General features: G+C 30.4%; 1 protein-coding gene across 2 annotated transcripts in view; it reads left to right on the top strand.

The window, feature by feature from the left end:
- LOC132921914 (heterogeneous nuclear ribonucleoprotein C-like 3) overlaps positions 1-20243 on the top strand; it is a 119826-nt gene that overhangs the window by 68664 nt on the left and 30919 nt on the right. For both annotated transcript variants that reach the window (XM_060985156.1, XM_060985155.1), the window contains 2 exons: positions 146-253; positions 18473-18551. In XM_060985156.1, coding sequence (XP_060841139.1) covers positions 146-253; positions 18473-18551 — 187 coding nt within the window. The remainder of the gene's footprint in view (positions 1-145; positions 254-18472; positions 18552-20243) is intronic.

The following is a 20243-nucleotide window of genomic DNA, read 5'->3' as shown; positions in this document are numbered from 1 at the left end:
TTGAATGGTAATAGCGGTGTAGAAGGCGGGTGCACCTACAGCCCCCGACCATCACCACCTGTGCTTAATTAACGTTATATCGTTATTATTATTATCATCATCGTCGTTGTCGTAGTTGTTACAGTACGTTTCGTTCGTGTTTCAGGTATATCGATGCACAAAGGATTTGCTTTCGTTCAGTTCACTAATCCCTTTGACGCTCGCAGCGCCTGTGTTGGAGAAGATGCCCGGACAGTTTTGGGGCAAACATTGGGTAATTATTACGATATACCTATTATGATATCACCTAAACGTGTTGTTCGAGTAGCATGTCATCGCCAATATTTTGATTTACTGTCTTTATTATTATTTCTGTTACACTTTTTTTCGTCTATTAATATTTTGTTATGTATCTATTTGCATCTCTAATATTAGATAAAATAAAAATAATTATAATATTCTACAATCTCCGGGTTTGGTGGACATTTGGGTTTCGACATAAACAATTTATGTTTATTGTTTTTAATGTACTTTGGTGAGCTATACGAGAATGAATAGAATACTTCAAATTCTTTATAATATAATAATTGTTGACGCCTTCACGAATAATATTTTTTTTATTAACAAACTTTTCTCAGAGATGTAATAAATTATGCGTACATATATTGACGGAAATAGTTATAAGTGCTTTTTTAAAAGTAAAATCTTGAAACAAAAATTTGATATTAAAATAGCTAAACCAAATAAATAATATACGTTGTGGTTGATAGTATATACAAAAGAAGTAATAAGATATATACATTATACAATGATGAAAAATATTCTAGTTAGAAATCTATAGTTGTTATTTTTAACACAAAAAAACGTTTAAAAACCCGATCATATATGACATATCATATTATTATCTTTATTTGAAGTCTAAAGTATCATTAGACAACATATTATAGGTGATGTGTATAAAACGTCCAGATATAAAATAACATGACTGTATTTCACCCATGTATACTCAATATGAGAATATTTTATTTTATGCAATGTAATGTTTATATTATGTAGGTAAATACAAATAATAATTCCTTAAGACCAATTTAAGAATAAATTATTAACTACAAAAATGTTTACACTTATCTATATTGTATAACAATTTATTATCGTATTTATATTTGAAGTATATGTATTTAACATATTGATATAGCCGTCGTCGTGCACAAAAAGTTCCGAACAATACATATTATTTACTTGATGATATATAATAATAATATATACTTCATAGGGATTCATATCAATATACATTATACATATAACATATATATAAAAAAAATGATGCTTGACAAATAATTCTAAGTACCATCGTATATTATATGAAGGGCTTCTTCTTCAAAGAAACCTTAGCGAGAACATTATTATACATTTATGTATAATAATATATACGTGATATATTATTATAAATATAATAACTGCATGTATGTATAAAATGTAACTAATAACTGTAGTCTCTAATAATAGTAAAAACTAAGTATATTAAGTTTAATTTTTTTTTTTTAATAAATACGTAACAAAATTATTTTTATACTAGAAATCTTTGGGTAAGGTAAAAAATATCATACAATATCCTATCTTTTAATCAGGAATTTGTATTTATTATTTAATTTCTATACAAATTTATTGAATTTGACGATTTCAGTGAATTTCACTCTACCCAATTGACGAGAAAGTATATTTTTTTTTTGGTTGAGTTAAACTCGAGTATAGATACTAAATATTGATAATAAAATTATAATAACATTATAAATGCATTTGCAAACCAAAAATATAAATAAATGATAGTAAGTTTATGTAAATAACATCATTATGAAGATATAAATATTAAATACGTTTGGTTTAATTGGAATATCTTAACTTTTGATTCTGAACGAGGAATTTATTGATTTTATAATAATGTGTTCTTTTTGTGCCGTGTCTATTACCATGTTATGGAGCAATTACTTATTTAAAAAATTAAAAATAACTAATGGAAAAATCTACGAGAAAATGGGAATATTGCAATATTATTTTTTGATATAACTGATTTGTTGTAATTTAGATATGAAAATCGTAGTGAATTGAATTTCCACAACAAAAAAAATTGAATTATCAAGACATAATTTAAAAATAATTTTGACTTGTTTTTTACTTAGAAAAAAAATATTTACATCAAGTTAATTATACATTTTTTTAACAAAATTTAAAATTTCAAAAATAGAGTTTATTTTATAAAGGTTTGAAGTTTAAATTTAAGTGTTATTTCTTAAAATATTGAATATTTGTAAATTATTTTTTAGTTTTAGGAATTTTTTAATTTAAATTAAGAAAATATTTTTACAACTTACGTAAAATAAAATATTGAAATTAATAAATGTATAAATTAGTAAATTAGTATTATAGTACTATAGCAGTAAGTGGATCATCTACATCTATTCGCCTTTTCGCTCATAAGTCACAACCGTTGTTCGTATATTTTTCATATTAGTTTGACTTTGTATTTAACACAATATCTATCACAGCGATCTACATCAAGGACTAGAACTTTAAGCACATAATAGTTAGCAGAAGTGAGTTATATGGTTTTAATTTTAATTTTTTTTTTTTTTTGTACTATTAAAAGGTATATTTTTAAAAGATCGAAAAAAATAATAAAAATACGTAAATTAAACAAACACTTTCCTATTAGCATAATAAACGCATAAGTTTATTAGTTTATTACATTGTATAATATGTGTATTATATATTATTCATCTACAGAAAGGGACTAAAGAACAAAACCACATACCTTAAGACGAGACAACACATAACAACGATCTCGATGTGTATGAACTGTGAAGTTCTTTAAAATAATAAACATTCAAGTTTTTTTCCCTGAGATTATTAATTAGTAATATTTCAAAACGATTTATTACTCGTTACAACATTGTACCAATTAAATCGCGATCATATTATTATCCCATGCCTCATAATCGGCCGATCCGTGCAGTTGTGTGAAAGACAAAGTATCGGTTATCGGACCAGTGTCGTGTTCTGTCCCATACTAATTTGTTTTGTGGAAAACTCGTGTTATGCAGGAAACTTCTGTCTATAAATAGATAATATTCCATAAAATATCACAGTTATTGATATTTTTTGAAACGTCACTCGCGGTTGTTATTAGTGACGTCTATACTATCATTATATTATTAAGAAGGGCACGCTTTCATAAACGCGTCGCTGTCACCCTAACTCCTGTCATAAGGATCGATAACTTATTTTTGGTCGGAAAGCATCTCGGTTCCGAGCTCCGCGACCGACTTTCAATTTTTTTTCGAATTAAATATTATAGGTAGAATCTAAAACCATTATGATACCGAAACATATCCCGAAAGCCCGCCGAGGTGTCTGCGCCCGTTACGGTATGCGCGCGCACAAGAGATATATCGGTACATTATTCAAGCCACCTTTCAAACGCGCGACTCCGTCGTTTTATTATTCATTTGTTTGCACCTTTTTCACCCCCCCCCTCCTTTCTCCCTTGATGCCCAAAAAGAAAATCCCTCCCCGCACGTCTTATTCTTTTCTATTAGTGGCCGACGAGAACGTTCCGGTAAACCCGCAATTTCATGCATATTGCAGCGTATACACTATACATACACTCTATATATCTATACATACAATATACGTGCGCGTGTGAGGCGGTATAATAAAATCGTAATTCTTATTTTACTGCGCCCTCCGCCGTTCGATCCGGTCCCTGTTTAGGACAACGATTGTTCAGCCACGACTGGTGCAATATAATCCTGCTAGTTCCTCGTCATTCTCCTATATATCTGGTAGGGGGTGGGGTATTATGTATATTAAATATATGCATACATTTCGCGGCCGCGGAGCCGTTTTCTGGATGAAATGGACGGGATTAAATTTTGCGTTGTACGTATACGCTGAAAGACGGTTGAACGGTATGCAGTGTATACTGCACGCAATATCATATCTTTTTCGGGAGGAGGGGTTAGGGTGTAGGAAAACGTTAAAAAGAAAGAAAAACGATTTAATTTTTTTTTCTCTCTGCGTCTCGGTACCGAACCTACATATATAAATATCAGCGCGTATGTGAATGGCGCACGAGAGAACACCAGGCACGGGCCGTGCGGTGCCCGTGAGAATTTAACAGTTTGGCGTTGTGCATGACAGAAACGATTCAAAGTTTCAAAAGTCGTTACGACTCGCCCGCCCACGCCTCTCCGCGACCTTTGCATAAATATATATACATAGAAAAGCGCGTATTATAATATTCTACGGGGTAGTTAGATAGTGTGTGCGAGAGAGTCGGCGAATAGACGGGTGGGTACGGCAACAAAGTGCCTAGAAAGTATCCGAAGATAATTTTGTTCGTTTTGACATTGCAGCAAATTATATTGCGCTTTTTTTTTCCTCCCCTCCAACTACCTTGCAACGTACACGACCCGTCTTGCCGATGCAACACACGAATGGAGCGTTTTTCAATTGCTCTCACGGGATCGCATGTGTATGACACTAAATAACAAAAAAAAAAAATAAAAATAAAATAAAAACCAAACAAACGTGTATTTTATATAGATTGACTTACGGTTTTTCGAGAAAACTTTTAAACTCCCACATACGTATATTTAAGAAGCGGGTAGTCGAGTGTCAAAAATATGCATAGTATATCTATAGTTAATACCATACGATATTTATGTACTAATAAGTATATTGTGTAAATACGTTTATACTGTTTATAGTATAATCTATATAATAATAATAATATATTTAATAGTTAAAGATGTATGCTAAATAAATAATATTGTATCATATTATATTAAAAAAAAATAAAACATTCTTAACATTTACTTAACAGTATTATATAATACTGTATACACACACATTAACTCATTATAGCTAATTATTAATTACATATATTTAAAACCCGAATATAGACCTAGACTAGTAACTTTATAAGTAAACTCTAATACTGTAATTTATTTCGTTTGACATAATATCAACAATCGATCGATTGCCTTATAATCGGCTTTATCAGTTAAGTAGCAATACTACAATAGGATCATTATCGTCGGACAATTGTACGATTCTAGATAAAATCTGTTCTTGTAAGCGGTAATTTTTTTTATTGAAATTAAAATTTCTAAATGAATAAAACTATACAATAGTCTTATGGTTGTGTTTATTTAGATATTTCTGAAATATCAAATTATTATAATTTAGGTAACCACATTAAATTAATATTATTTTGATATTCATTGTAGTATCGCGAATCTTATTATTAAGATCAATTATTAACAATTTACAAAGACAAAAATAGCCAATATTATTGAATGAAATTAATACTATGATAATGTTTTTCCAATACTCAATAAAAATAATACGCCACTATTTTACGCCAAAGTTAGGTCACCCAAACTGTCTACCTTTTTTATTTTTTGGCGCAATGTATAGGCAAAATAGGTACACCCCGGTCTCTAAGCACAATGTACTGTATCAGGAATAATATAGACATAGGTTTTTATCACACTAATAGTAAAGAATGGTTCATCAGCTATTTATAGGTCACTGTCAACAATAATATTGATCTGACCAATGAAATAATTTTTCGAGGCAAGTTGATATTATGCAAATAATATTGCAAATGTATATTGGTATTATATTGATTTTATTTATATTAAAATCGTATATTATAAAAGTCGAAAAAAAAAGAAAATTCTAAATAGTTCATTAGATGAATATTCTGCTTTTGTGTTATACATTATTATTAAATAATAAAAGTAAATGAATAGAACTAATGTAAGGTGTATTAAAGGTACTAATAATGTGTGTTGGTATAATTAAACCGTAGACATAGGTAATTGGATTTTCGCATAAACATATTTTAATTGGTTAATTTAATTAAGTTATAATATTTTACGTCTAAACCATTCATTCATAAAGTTCTTCTGGTTTATTTATTTATTTTTTTTATTGGTTGAAAATATACTGCAAATTTAATGTATAACGGTATAAAAAAAAACGAACTACCTATAACCACATTCAAATTCTACTATATTTAATACTTTTAATTTAGAATTAGCCAAGACCAATTAATGGAAGACATGAAAGAGAGTGAGTGAGAGAGAGAGAGAGAGGAAGACAATCAGCAGTTTTTGATTTTTTTTTTTACGAGACTGTCGTTTTATGGATAAAAATGATTTGCGCGATAACGTTATTTCGTTTTAATGGTCATTCCATGTTTTTGCCAACTGCAGCCAAGCCCGAAGGTGAAATGTGCACTCAATCTTTTCCACGACTAGTCGATTTAGACATTTTTTTTCAAACAACAACATAATATATTACTCGTATTATATAGTATGTATGTTTATGTACATTTCGAATATAATACAATAAAATCACTATTGTTACTATCGTAATCATCGTCATCATAATTGTTTCACTTCAATTATATTTGCAGACCGTAAAATAGTAAAATGTTTTTTGGTTATACTCTAAATTCGGGGTGCGCTTGCGCAAGTGGTATGTATTATTGCAGTCATTCCACGTGTACGGACAATGTAATAAATAGCCAAGCACAAGCCAACATTAAATTGAGGAGGATTTGTTTCCAGCGATAAGCACCACGTGTGTGTGAGTGTACGTGTGTATATTATGTGTGCATGGAAGTTTCCTATCATGACCGAATATCTTGTTCACACACAGCCCCGTAAAAATCTATTTACACACGCGTCGTGCACAACGCGTTCAAAGTTTATAAATCGTTTACCGCACTATTTTTTTTTTTTTTTTTAGTGGTAAAAAGATTTATTATTATTATTATGTACATATAACCATGTGTATGTGTGTGTTTTTCCATTTAAAATGTTTTACATAATATCGGTAAAAAGTTGTGTGCTTTTTTCCGTATTACCTCAGGGATTTCACTGTAGTAGTCGCTTAGACTCTTAGTGACTTTAAGGGGGGGATGAAATATCGCTCTATATTTTAAGCCTAGAATATTTTTGGTGACCTAACATTTTCAACAGTTTTGTGGATATTTCCGTGATATTGAAATTGATTAATATGTTTTTGGTAAAATTGTATCTAGACACACACAACAAATTAAAAAAATCATAACATGTAATTCAAAACTTTCAATGTCTTAAAAAACGTACTATACACTATAACATATATCAAAATGGAAAAATAAATTCAATATTTCGAAAAAAAAGTAAGGTTATATTATAATAATTAATCAATTAATTAATAATTTTTTTATAGAAATATTTTTCTTTCAAATATCTAATATTAAGAATTTAAGACTAAGAAAATAAATGAATTTGGTTAACGGATATAAATTACAAACATTCGAGGTTTCGAAAAAGTACACGATATACTCGAAACCACATGTTATAGAATTTCCTAATTGTCTCAATAGAATATATTGTTAATATTTATCTAGTTTAACAAAATGTTTTCAAAACATTTTGCTAATAATCGAGAAACATGAATGAATATCACCAAAATTACACATTAAAAGGATAAATTATGAATTATTACCCTATATAAATATTATTTTAATTTGTAATTTTCTAAAAAAAAAAAAGTATTAATAATAAACCTGAACATTTTGTTGAAGATAATTTTAAATATTTTATACAGCAATTGTTGGATATAACTTGCAAAAATATTACAAGAATGCTATCTTGTTTTTCTAACACATAAATGTCTTACTTTAATCACAAAATTATAAAATAACATTACTAATTAAAACTATGAGTACGTGGAAATAATATTCTTAAAATATTTTTTTTTTTTAATTGAAAAATTGCTCAGCTGATTAGAAGGTTTTGATCGTACTTTTTCATTGAGTTTTTTACTATAATGGGCGTGTTAAATTTGACTTTAATTTTAAATCATTGAATCAATGCATACAAAAATTATTCCGATTGGAGATGAGTCTTATTCCTATTTCTATGTATGTGTGATATTTTTTTAAAATTACTCTTAGCAAGACTGTAGGCTGAACTAACTTTGGCCAAAAATATCATAAATATTAATATATTGTACATTAATAATAATTTGATTATTATTTCATATTAATGGTTGTTTCTAGCCTGTAAGTCAATATACCATAGAATTTTTTGAATATAAAATATGTTTGTTGTATGAATACCATAACATTAGTCTGAATATTTTTAAATGATTATATAGAAAATATTATATACCTATTTAATTGTAAAATAATTTAAGTTTCTACGATAAATTCATTTAGATACAATAAAATAACTATACAATTTAAAAATAAAATTATTATTTTTCAAAAACATCAATTTCGAAGAATTTTGAAGTTAAAATGTCAATAAAATGACTACGAATTTTCGATTTTTTTTTTAATTCTGTAATATAAACTCATCGGGAACGTTTTATTTAACTGCATGTCATATGATTTGCAAACAATAATGATATCAATATAATTCGAAAACAACTAAGATAAGTTGAACATTTTAAATATCTATTATTGTTAATAAACATTATACTTGCTTTGGAAATTATTTCATGTCTATACTTATACAAATATTTGATAAAAATATTGTCCTTGCAGTTATTTGTAATTGAATTACAAGAAATTAGAATTTGTATGATGTTTCCACTTTTTGTATCCCCCATTTCCCAGCGATTGTTTTTAAACCAATATATTATTCATCGCTTCACTCAGTCTTAAACAGCATGATACGAAGACTTATTTTTTTCAACGTAATATAAATTAAAAATATTACCCATTTTCTTTCATTAACTGATGCTGCTGTTTATTAAAATGATGTAAAAAAAAAAAATCGCTACATATTATATTATATGAAACATATAACCGTGTGAAATGTACAGATGTCAGGTTTATTTGACTAATGAGCCGGGATACTTTTTGTTAATTACTTAACTTCGGACGAGAGGCTTTTCATTATACTAGAAAACAGGGGGCAGTTAATTAATTAAAGCACGCTTGTATACATTATAAATAACGCGTTTTATCAGCTACTCATTTGTGGCATGCGACGTAAAGAGCGGTGGGTGGAAAAAAAGGTTTCACATAGATTATTATTAGTACCTATATACGAATATATAAAAATATATATGTATTATACAGATACCTACAGCATATAATATACAGAATAATGAAACGAGATCGTTTTTCATAAAATATTTTTGCTTTCGTTTTTCAGAGACTGCTTTCAAAAAACGTCGGTTCTTTTCTTGAATGTCTACGTTTTAGTGTTACACTGCTATATCTTTTAAATATAACAGAAATTATAAAAACAATAAATAGTTATTCGACGAACCACCATAACAGTAGTGCATTTCGCGATTCTTTCACCATTAAATACTATAAATTATTATGAAAAGAATTCCTACCGAAAATCCGAAGTATATAAGTACATGAGTTTTTGAATAACATAATATACATTGCAAATACGTGGTACCTTATAATAAATATAATTAAAAAACTCGTATTTTTATATTACTGGCCATTTCCACACGATTCTGAATTAAATACGATCATTAGTAATCTCCGCTATATTCTTATGATGATATCGTGTTATATTATATTATATTTTATTGGCCCTAATATTTTAAACGTATTTTATACACAGAACTTTTATCAGACGGAGGATAGAAAATAAAAATCAAGTTTTTGGAATAAGATCTCTCACACTTATAATTTAATTTAATGGGAGAAAGATGTTCAATAATATTGAAATTGTGCATCAGTAAATATCTACGTTTTTGGATCCGATCGTGTATCATCTATAGTGATTACCAGTCACACATACGAATAACTCAGTACCACCCACGTGCGAAAAACATTATCGCCCATTATAATTGTCAAATATTGCTTAAAGCCAATATATATATACGTATCAATATAATAAAATATTATATATTTATTATTTATCTATATATTAATACGCATGCACGTTTTTGTCTATAAGATTGTTGTTTATTATTATAGACTCAAAAACTAAAATACGAAGTACCGGTTATAATATTTCTTACATAAAACTTCACACGAATAAAAAGAAAATAAGCTCAAAGGTCGATATCGAACTGTATATACGATAAGAAATGCAATATTTTAGAGCGTACCTATTTATTTTACAATTAAAACGGTTTTTATGATCGAATTTCGGCCAATAAACGATTTTAGTATTCATTAGTATATTATATTAATATATTATACATATACAATTATTATGGCTCGCTGACTTCTCGACCGTGGGTTTACGAAACACCAGCGGACTTCGGTGGTCGGAAAATGTTGATCAATGAGGGTTAGTTTATTACTGCGATGGTATAACATGACGTGTATTAGAGTTTTTATGTTTAAAAGTTCAACTACTCCCGTGGTATGGAATGGGTCCGTTAACATGTGGTGGGCAAATAGGTATACATAACATGATTATATTATTTAGTATATTATGGTTTGGACTTGAGGCTCACAGAGCATATATTACATTATGCAGCAGCTGAAGAACACGGCAGTGCAGCGCGGGACGCCATCATGTTTAACCGTATGGGCTAAGGTGGAGTAAAAAAGTTTTGCTTCTTAATCTATAATATGTAGAAGTTATAATTAAATAGCATTTTTATTTAAAACAAAATAAAATTGCAATCTCACGTTTGAAAAATCGCTGGTTTTCAATACAATATATTATCACACTTGATTTGTGTTCGTCCTTGAGGAGTCCAACGAAATCTTGCGAATTCGTAGTGATCTCAACACTGCACGTGTCATACACTAATGTGATTATTGTAGTACTATATCACTATACGTACCGATGCCGATTCACACTCATTACATCAAAATAATATATATATACATTATAATATTTAGGATTAAACCCGCATAGGAGTATACACACTCTATAACAATATAATATACGTACATCACGTATTGCTATGGTATACTTCAACCGGCGACTAGGACGACTTGGCGCGCTATAGGCTGTTCGGGCCCGTCGTCGGCACAACCGCCGCAACGTACGCCTGCCCGCCCGCCAGCCAGGCGACCGTGGTACAACAACTCTACATTAATTACCGGTGTGTAACTGACAACCGCTCGTAGTTATTAATGGCGTACTACTCGGGGGTGCTGTAACTACCGCGAGTTCGTCTCCCGTGTGTTTATAATATTTATATTATGTTTAATGTGTATGTAGAACTTATTATAATAATATCGTCATATAATAGTATGCACCACGCGACGGTGTGGTATATAGCGGAGCGTGGGTTCAAAAGGCATGAACAGGTTTTCCGAAATTATATTATTTACACTTCACTCCTCCTAAATTCATTACAGTAGTATAGTAATAATGATTTTAATTTTTTTTTGCTCAAACGCATATTTTCATTTTCAATTCACATCTTAACGATTATACGTGAATGCGGACGACGAGTTACACATTTAGAGACATTTTTCGTTACAGGACATTGATACAGGACACTTACATATTATAAACCACGATAGTCATAGACAAACTTATTAAACAGTAAATTAGAATAATATTAAATTTCGTTTCGTCTTCAAGATACCAATTTTTACGAAGTTTAAGGACAAATTAAAACGAGCAAGAGTTCTATCTTACTATTGTTCTTTTTATTAATTATAAGCTTCATCCCGTACAACTTAAAAACATAATTTATTTAAAATTATGTGTGAATAAAAAAAATTGTAAATACCTATATATGTATATATAATATAGCTGGGACTACTGCAGAATAGAAAGTTTCTAATTAAAATAAATAAAAAAACAAACAAAAAACGACTAAGTGGTTTTCTGCAATAAATCGTATACAAAATGTTATGCCAAAGTTTGGTCAGGACTTTCAGCACCACCCTTTATATTAAAATATAATACTATATATACCCATTAAAGGCAGATGGACTAGTAGCGAAATAATAATATAATTTTATAGTAAATATGTAACAACGTTTACATAACGTCACAGCGTCACTCATCTCGCGTGTTTTCATTTATATATTACACGGAAAAACGGATGCGTAATATAATTAGTATGCGAATGCCGCGTTGGCGGAACGGTTCGAAACATTCCTCACCGGATATATTTTCTAAGATATTTCTTGGCAAATTCCATAACAATTGTGTACGCCAATTGGTCACGACGAATTTACTTATATACGTGTATTATATAATAATATAAGATACGAAAATATACTTAACTATATTGAATTGGGCGGTGTGACCAAAAATTGGTTGCGACACGGGGAGAGGGGGTGTTAAGAAAACGTGTGGTGTTAGTGGGAGGGCGAGCCGGAGAAAAAAAAACAAGAGAGAAAATGAAAAGACGACTTCTCACAACACGGAGATATATATAATATGTATACGACGGGGACGACGACGTTTATATCTGCCGGTGACAAGCAAAACGGTATTCAACCTCGCGACGACGACTTCGAAGAATATCGCTTCGGTCGGATGGTCGGTCTATTTATCACGGGCGGCGGGCCAAACTCGAGTTATGACACTTTATTCATTAATGGTTTCCGCGGCACCCGGCGGTTTACGACTTTGAATAATGTCGACTCGATGGCGGGGAATGGCGAGCGGGCGGGTGCGAATGTTTGGGGTGGACGAGCGTGGACCGCTGCTGCAGTCGTCGTGGCAAATACGGTCCAAAAGCCTCCGCGAATCTTCGCCGCCGTTCGTTCGTTCCCTACGCCGCGGTCGCGCGCATGCCGGTCCGGTGGAAACTTTTGTAGTTGATCGACGTCTACCCGAAAACTTTTGAATCGAATACTCTGCATACAATAATATATATATATATATATGTATACGTTTTTCCTACTACTCATACTCGTCCGTACCGCCCCCGGCGCATAGTCCTCTCGTGCGTTCCGACTCGCCGTCCAAGTCGATGTCATCGTAACGATCACGAATATCATACATTTATAAATATGTTTTGTGAACCACCGTCGCTTCAGATATTAATTATACTTGTTTTTAACGGGTTAATTTATGCGAAATTGCAAGCATCATAATAATATTATACTATTAAAATATATGCTAATTTTAATGTGCAGTGTGCAAGTGCATTTCCTTGTCTGGACAATGACGTGTTATGTGACGAGTATAATAATATACGCATCATCATGATATTATAGTATATAAATTGATGACAATATGATATAAATGTTACCTAGCTCATAGCTATAGTATTAATCTCCCGTTATTACCACTGTTTTATATAGTTAATATATTATATACAATTAAATCTGTATATAACGGACAGTTACGGGACCAAATAATTGTCAGTTATAGGACAAGTGTCCGCTGTAGAGAGGTTTCAGTGTTTTAAAAGTAAGTCCGTTATAGATAGATCGAAATACATTTGAACATATCTTTTTGTATCTTAGTAATTTTGTCCGTTAAGTCAAGTTTCCCTGTATGTATATCGAATTATACTGTTTGTCCGTATACACTGGTCGGTTTTTAAAATAAATATTTTTAGATGTTTTTTTAGTTAGATGTAATAAAGTTTATACAATTCTAGTTATTTAAATTTTATGACAATTTAGGATAAATAGATTTAACGGAAAAGTAGAATCAAGGAAAATCGAAAAAAATAACATCGTTCAAAACCAAAACCAATATCCTGCCTCTTTCGAGTAAAACAAGTATAACGATAATTCATTTAGGTGTACTCCGTGTCATGCGTTCGAAAAAAGCAATAAAATGTCGTACATTATATTTAACACTTCGAGTGTCGCGTGTTACGCATTAAAAATGAAAAATAAAGGTTTTTATTGCAACAAGCGGAAATGGGCGATAACAACGGTTTTACAATAATAATAATATTCTACGTTGGTATTATAATACGAATAAATATAAAGTCACGTCCAAAGAATAATATACATCATGGATTTAGAGAGCTTCTCTCAGTATTTTTTTTGCTACACATAAACATATTAAATTATATTATACGAGCACACAGACGAATAAGATACAGGTCAGCTTTTGCTCTTGCGAGTCAACGCGCCGACGACTGTTTGCGGGAAACTGGCAAGGTGTGCGGGACACCCCATTCATGACCGTCATCCTATCACTTCAACTGACCAGCAGGTCGAGAAAAAATGTACCACCCCAAACTGAAATTAATCCTTTAGCCGAATGACATTCCGAGTTCGGACTACCGGCAATATCGTCAATTATATGATTGTCCTTTTCATGTACACGTTTAATAAAAAATGGTCGATTTTATTTGCAAACAACGCTTAAGTAATCTTGAAATCTGTTTCTGTTTCCATAAATATTATGGAACTTTTGATAATATCGGAAAAATCATTTCCTTAATATATTAGTAGAAAAACAATTAATTCACTATAGTTATTAATAAACTTATACATTATAATAAATTATAAACAATTGTATTTTGATTCTCGATAAGCGCCATCATTTCATTGACAGTAAAAATAATGGATGATTTAAACAAAACTATAATGAGTATTTTTATTCATTTGTTTTTCACTTTTTAAAAACAATTTATTTTTGTCTTTTTACTTCATTCCTTTCAACAATATTACAATAGCACTATATGTACTATAGCTGAAGAAAGAAATTTAATTAATCGAGAAGCCAAGTTTTGCACATTTAAATTTAGTACGTTAACACATAATATAGGCGTAGGTAGTAATACACATACTATATAGCTTAGCTAATAGCTATAATAGTATTTTTATGAATAAGAATCCAAGACCGAATATTTAAAGAAATATCATACGCATTCATAAATTAAAACTCGAGCCGGTTGTAATATTTTTAAAAATGTTTAAAGTTGTAACGAAACCACTCGCTTTCAACTGACAATGTGTCGCTTACACGATAATATGCTCCTGCAAAAGTTACAATAAACTACTTCCCCCATCTCACGATATAGCTAAAAAATTATTTTATTAAAAAGTATTCGTAGAGTAAATTACGGAAGTTCCAGAGGTATGCGCAGTGTACATAAAAGGCATCATAGATGTTTTTAATTGAACAGCCGGACAAAACAAACAAAATACAATTCCTTGGATGTTTTCCCAAAGTAGTATATAGTGAGCTAGCTCTGGCACTGACATCTCGTTTAATGCCTCCAGGTAAAATCGTTAAGAAACAAAAACGTCAATCTACGAAACGAGAACACAGAAAACCAAAAAAAAAAATAAATAAATAAAAAGAAGAAATGAGGGGAAAATGGATTTGTTGTTTGTCCCTTTTTTTTGTTCAGATTTTTATTTTTATATTTGTTCCGATCTCCTGTCTGCCTTTGAGACGCCTGTTTAAACTTAAAGTTCCCACCGCCGGTTTAAAAGTGAAACGCTGTACACAAAAAGGTCAAATGACCGATACACGTGTTTATTGAAAACTAATGTACTGCATTTAATCCAAGCCCAAATTTCAGGTGGGTAGGGGGTGCCACACTGTAACAAATCACGTGTGTCAAATGACATTCGCAATATTCTTTTAAGTCATAAATCACGTATATGCGATAAATATAATACAAAGGTACCTATTTGGTGTACCTATAATGTGTGTTAATGCCCAAACAAAATGTTTTATAGTTTCAGAATTTAACAGATTATTTTAAATCTGAGCGCACGATAACAATGCAAATAACAGTTTATTATAATATATTTTTACATTTTAAATTTGTTTAATTTGTTTAATTTGTACCAAGAATTTTGTTTGAAAAAAAATCAAAACTTCTTTTAGTTTTTGGAAAATCAAATACATCGTTAAAACTATGGCACGTACGCGTTACTGAATACGCAATTAATTAAAACACTGTTTTATAGAATAAAATTATGCATTTTCGTTTCACAGATCGTTTGTTCACAAAATATTGTTTACTTGTAAAATACAAAAAAATACAAATATACTATATAGCAAGGTTGGGCAACTGAAAGTTATTAGAGGGCCAATTTTTAGAAAATTAATATTTAGCGAGCCAGAGTATAGAGAGCAAATAAAAAGGTCATTCAAAATATGCATATTTTTAATTTAGCATAGAGTATAGACGATTGACTTTGAAATTGTATGATGTAATTTAAAAATAAAGGGCGAACCGTCAGTTGCTTACCCTTGCTATATAGTATATACTCAATACAGTTAATTTTGTTTGCTTATTAAACTTATGTCATAAATGTATTTAAATTGTCATGTTGTTGAAAAAAATTTTATTTAGATAATTTATGATTCGATAAAAAGGCATTTATATTGTGATAAGTCTACTATAATTTATAATTTATAATTTAATACAGTATAATATAACGATATAAAGTTTAAATTCCCCAGAACGACCAGAACAGTTAAAACGCAATTATTACAATAATATGAGAAAACGAGTTTCAATAAAATACTAAAATTTACTTTTTACATACGAATACAATATAATATGATAAAGTTATTTCGTATAAAATTAAATTGTAAGCTAAAAAAGAACGCGTGCACTATTGTCGAACCAACGTATGTTTTGTTTTCAAAAAAGATAACAGTCACCCTCAGTAAACGTTCAATTGAGTGGCCAATTAGTAAACACTGTTTCTTTTTAAGTTTTGCGGGGTTGAGTCGAACGGTTATATACTTTCATAAAATGCGTGCATAAAAAAAAAAAAATCACGTGTTTGACTGTTGTTTTTCAAACTGTCGTACATCGCTACAACAATACATATAACACGATCCTGTCGTTCGTTTTTTTATTCGGTTGTTTACTTAATTAAAATTAAAATGAATATTAATGGAAAAACATGTACATTTTAATTACGGTTCCAGGGGTATTTAAAAATAAAAATACACTTTGATGTTGTCCTGTCTCCTGCAGGAGGACCTTGTGAAAAGGGATTTGTTGCACTTGTATTTAAATGGGTTTAACAGACGCTTGAATTTACAATTACGTATACTATTCAGAGTCTGCATGCGGTTCAAAGCGTTATCAGAACGAGACGTAAAATTGTATGTCGACTCCCTAATTTTAATTTCCTTTTCCCCCGCATTATTACCGAAGGCTTATAATAAAAACCCTAGCAACCTTTGAATTTTTTCTGTCAATGCCCACTTCGTTTTTTCCGTATTATATTATACTGTGTATAATATTCTTTTGTTTCAATAAATACCAGCTCATATAAAATATATATAATAACGTTAAATACCTCATAAATAGCTGACAAGAATTTATTACAACGTTAAATAATTTTTATGATTTCCCCTTGCCGTTTCGGTCGTATATATACAATCTACCAGTCGTCATCAGACAACCAAACTAATTTAATAGGGATTTTTTTTTCTCTGAATTATCTTTTATCATTGAACGACGACCGCTAGAACATCAACGTCTGTCACGCGTAGTAATGTGCCTTTTACGAGTGTAAAGGTTTTTATGTAGTTAGTGGATTTGTACCCACGTGTAATAATATTGCATTGTTTACGCTGTACGTGTATATTTTTATAATACGAAATAATATTAAAACCTTTGACCGACGAGGCGATGAATACTATAACAATAATTGTATAGGTAAATTTTCGGTGATGAAATATTGTTTCGAGATGGCTAAGGATCGTTACCAGTGTCATTAGTCAATCAATTAAAAGACGTTTCGTGTAAATGGATTCAAAATAATATAGCTGCGATTTCCATTAAAATCCGTTTAAACGATATGCAGATCGCGGGTGTATATATTAAAATATATTTGGTATAATGTTGTTAGCTTTTTAGACTCGAAATTCGATATTGGTTTAAGAAAATAAGTTCAGAATATCCATCGCAATCAAGTGCAAACCATTGTGTTATTATTAACCTTTATGACATTTGAATTCCGTCGTTTAAAAACTATACAACTGCAGAAAATTTTCACTAGACCAGTAGACTGCTTACATATTTATTTGATTGTGAAACCACGTTAATAGATAATAACATGGTATAACATAACTAATATCAAAAATATGGTTCAAAGAATCTAAATAGATAAGTACACATGAAAATATAATTTTATTCAGTCAACAAGATACATAATATGAATATTTTAAAATTATTTTTGATTTACCGCGCTAAGTCGGTATAAAGATTTTTTTTTTTTTTTTGATAATGTTATTATCACCATCTAAACACACTCTATACATTTATTTAGTTGTTGTGTAGAAAAACGAACTCGATTTTTTTATATTAAGTAGAAACTATTTTGATATATATATGCACATTGCACATATATAATAGAATATGCTGCAACGACAGAGTGTATTTAATTTTTATTTTGTACCTGTTACTCGCACTGTTTCACATTCCAAATATGCACATATTTGTTTTGTTATTATTTTGTGATTTTTTTTGCCAATACTCATTAAACGCCCGAGTCTTTTTGACTTTTGTACACGAAACCGTGTTTTGGAGACAGACTTATATATATTTTTGTGTCTGTTTCACGATTTTTTTTCAGACGTAAACCTAGTGGCCGAACCGAAACCACATCAGACCGGTAGGAAAAGGCAAAACTTATCGAAAACCGGAAACGACTGGTAAGTAAAGTAATTTGTTTTTTGTCCATTTTGTTATTATTATATTCTTCTTTCGTCTTCGTTTTTATCCTAATATCTTAGCTCTTATCATCCATCAATCCGCACGGTGCCGCTTGACATGTTATATATTTTTATATTATTACGACCGTTATAGGTACCTAACCCACGCACAATATATATTATTATATACACTACGAGATGGTTTCCGTCGACAATAGTGTTTTCCTAACCCAATCACGGGCCATATAAATTTCTTGCGTGCGCCCCTCGCCCGTACCCGCCGAATAATAACAAAAGTTGGCCAATTTTTCTACGATATTTTATTAGTATCTCGTTCTCGGTGGAGTTATACCTACCCTAGATATAATAGCTTATCGACCTACACACACACACACACACACACTTATACATATATACGTCTGTGTGTGTGTGTGTACCTGCGCCAAATGCGAAGTCGTAATAAACCCAGCGAAATATTATACCGGATATCCGGCGTATCGAAACGCGGGGGTTCCGTCCGCAGGGACCGCTGCGATCCGTGATCCACATTATAAATCCGAGACCGACAGCAATCTTCGCGGGTGTGCACCCGCATACCTAGACCAATACAATAATAATATAATATAAATAATATAATCATTATTTTCATTTGTTGCGCGCATACACGCTTGTGGCTCTATAAGTTCTAACGATGATCAAACGTCTTCATCGGGGTGTATGATGTATACGCATCGCAAAATGTATGTACGGCGAAGACGTGGCATAGAAGTACACACAGAGATAATGCTAAAATATAGATACCTACGGCACAATAATATTATATCATTACACCGACTCAGAACCAAATATGCGCGCCGTTTGTATGACGTATTCGCGTTAACCTAATGGTATAGGTTAGGGTTATTCGTCAGAGCTGTAGTAAAATTTTTATTCGACTATAATATACAACTACACCGCTGCAGTATAGTAAATGTAAAAAAAATATCATAGTATATAATTTAATATGCTAATAGTTGATGGTTTAATTGTAAGGGTGTGACACTGTTAAATATTTATATACATATACTAGTAATTGTTTAAATATCTCTACTGTTAATAATTAAAATTATACACAATGTAGTCCATGTATGTACTGGTCTAAGCTATTAAAAATCTTAAGGTTACAAGTTTAAAATAGTAAAACTTTACTACAGACATGTATACAATTTTGTATTATGTCATAATGTTAACTTATAACTTTAAGTTGTTTAAAATTACAGGATACCTATAATAACATAATATGTTTATGAGTTCAAACTTAAAATCTGTATTATTTTTGAATTTTTACATTACGAATCATCAAAATAAAAATAAACATCAGATTATCAAAATAATGAATTTTATGAATTATAACTATAAATAACAAAAATAAATCTTTTAATAAAATAAGGGGTATTTAGGAAACTTTTTGAGCACTCCTTCGGTCTTCTACTCGGAATTGCAATAACAGACAAAACTAAATTAAAACTAAAAATAAATTATTGTAAAATCGATAAATTTGTTAGTAAAGCTCAGTATTTAAAATTCATATAAATAGTAAGATTAAATCACAATACATTAAATGAAAAAAAAACAACTATCAACTATTAACTACAAATTATTTAAGTAATACCTTAAATATTCTTATAAGAGTGCATAATATTCATCCTTATT

This window comes from Rhopalosiphum padi, chromosome 2 (assembly GCF_020882245.1).
Source record: "Rhopalosiphum padi isolate XX-2018 chromosome 2, ASM2088224v1, whole genome shotgun sequence".
Classification (NCBI taxonomy): domain Eukaryota; kingdom Metazoa; phylum Arthropoda; class Insecta; order Hemiptera; family Aphididae; genus Rhopalosiphum; species Rhopalosiphum padi.
This window is presented reverse-complemented; position numbering and strand designations above follow the sequence as displayed.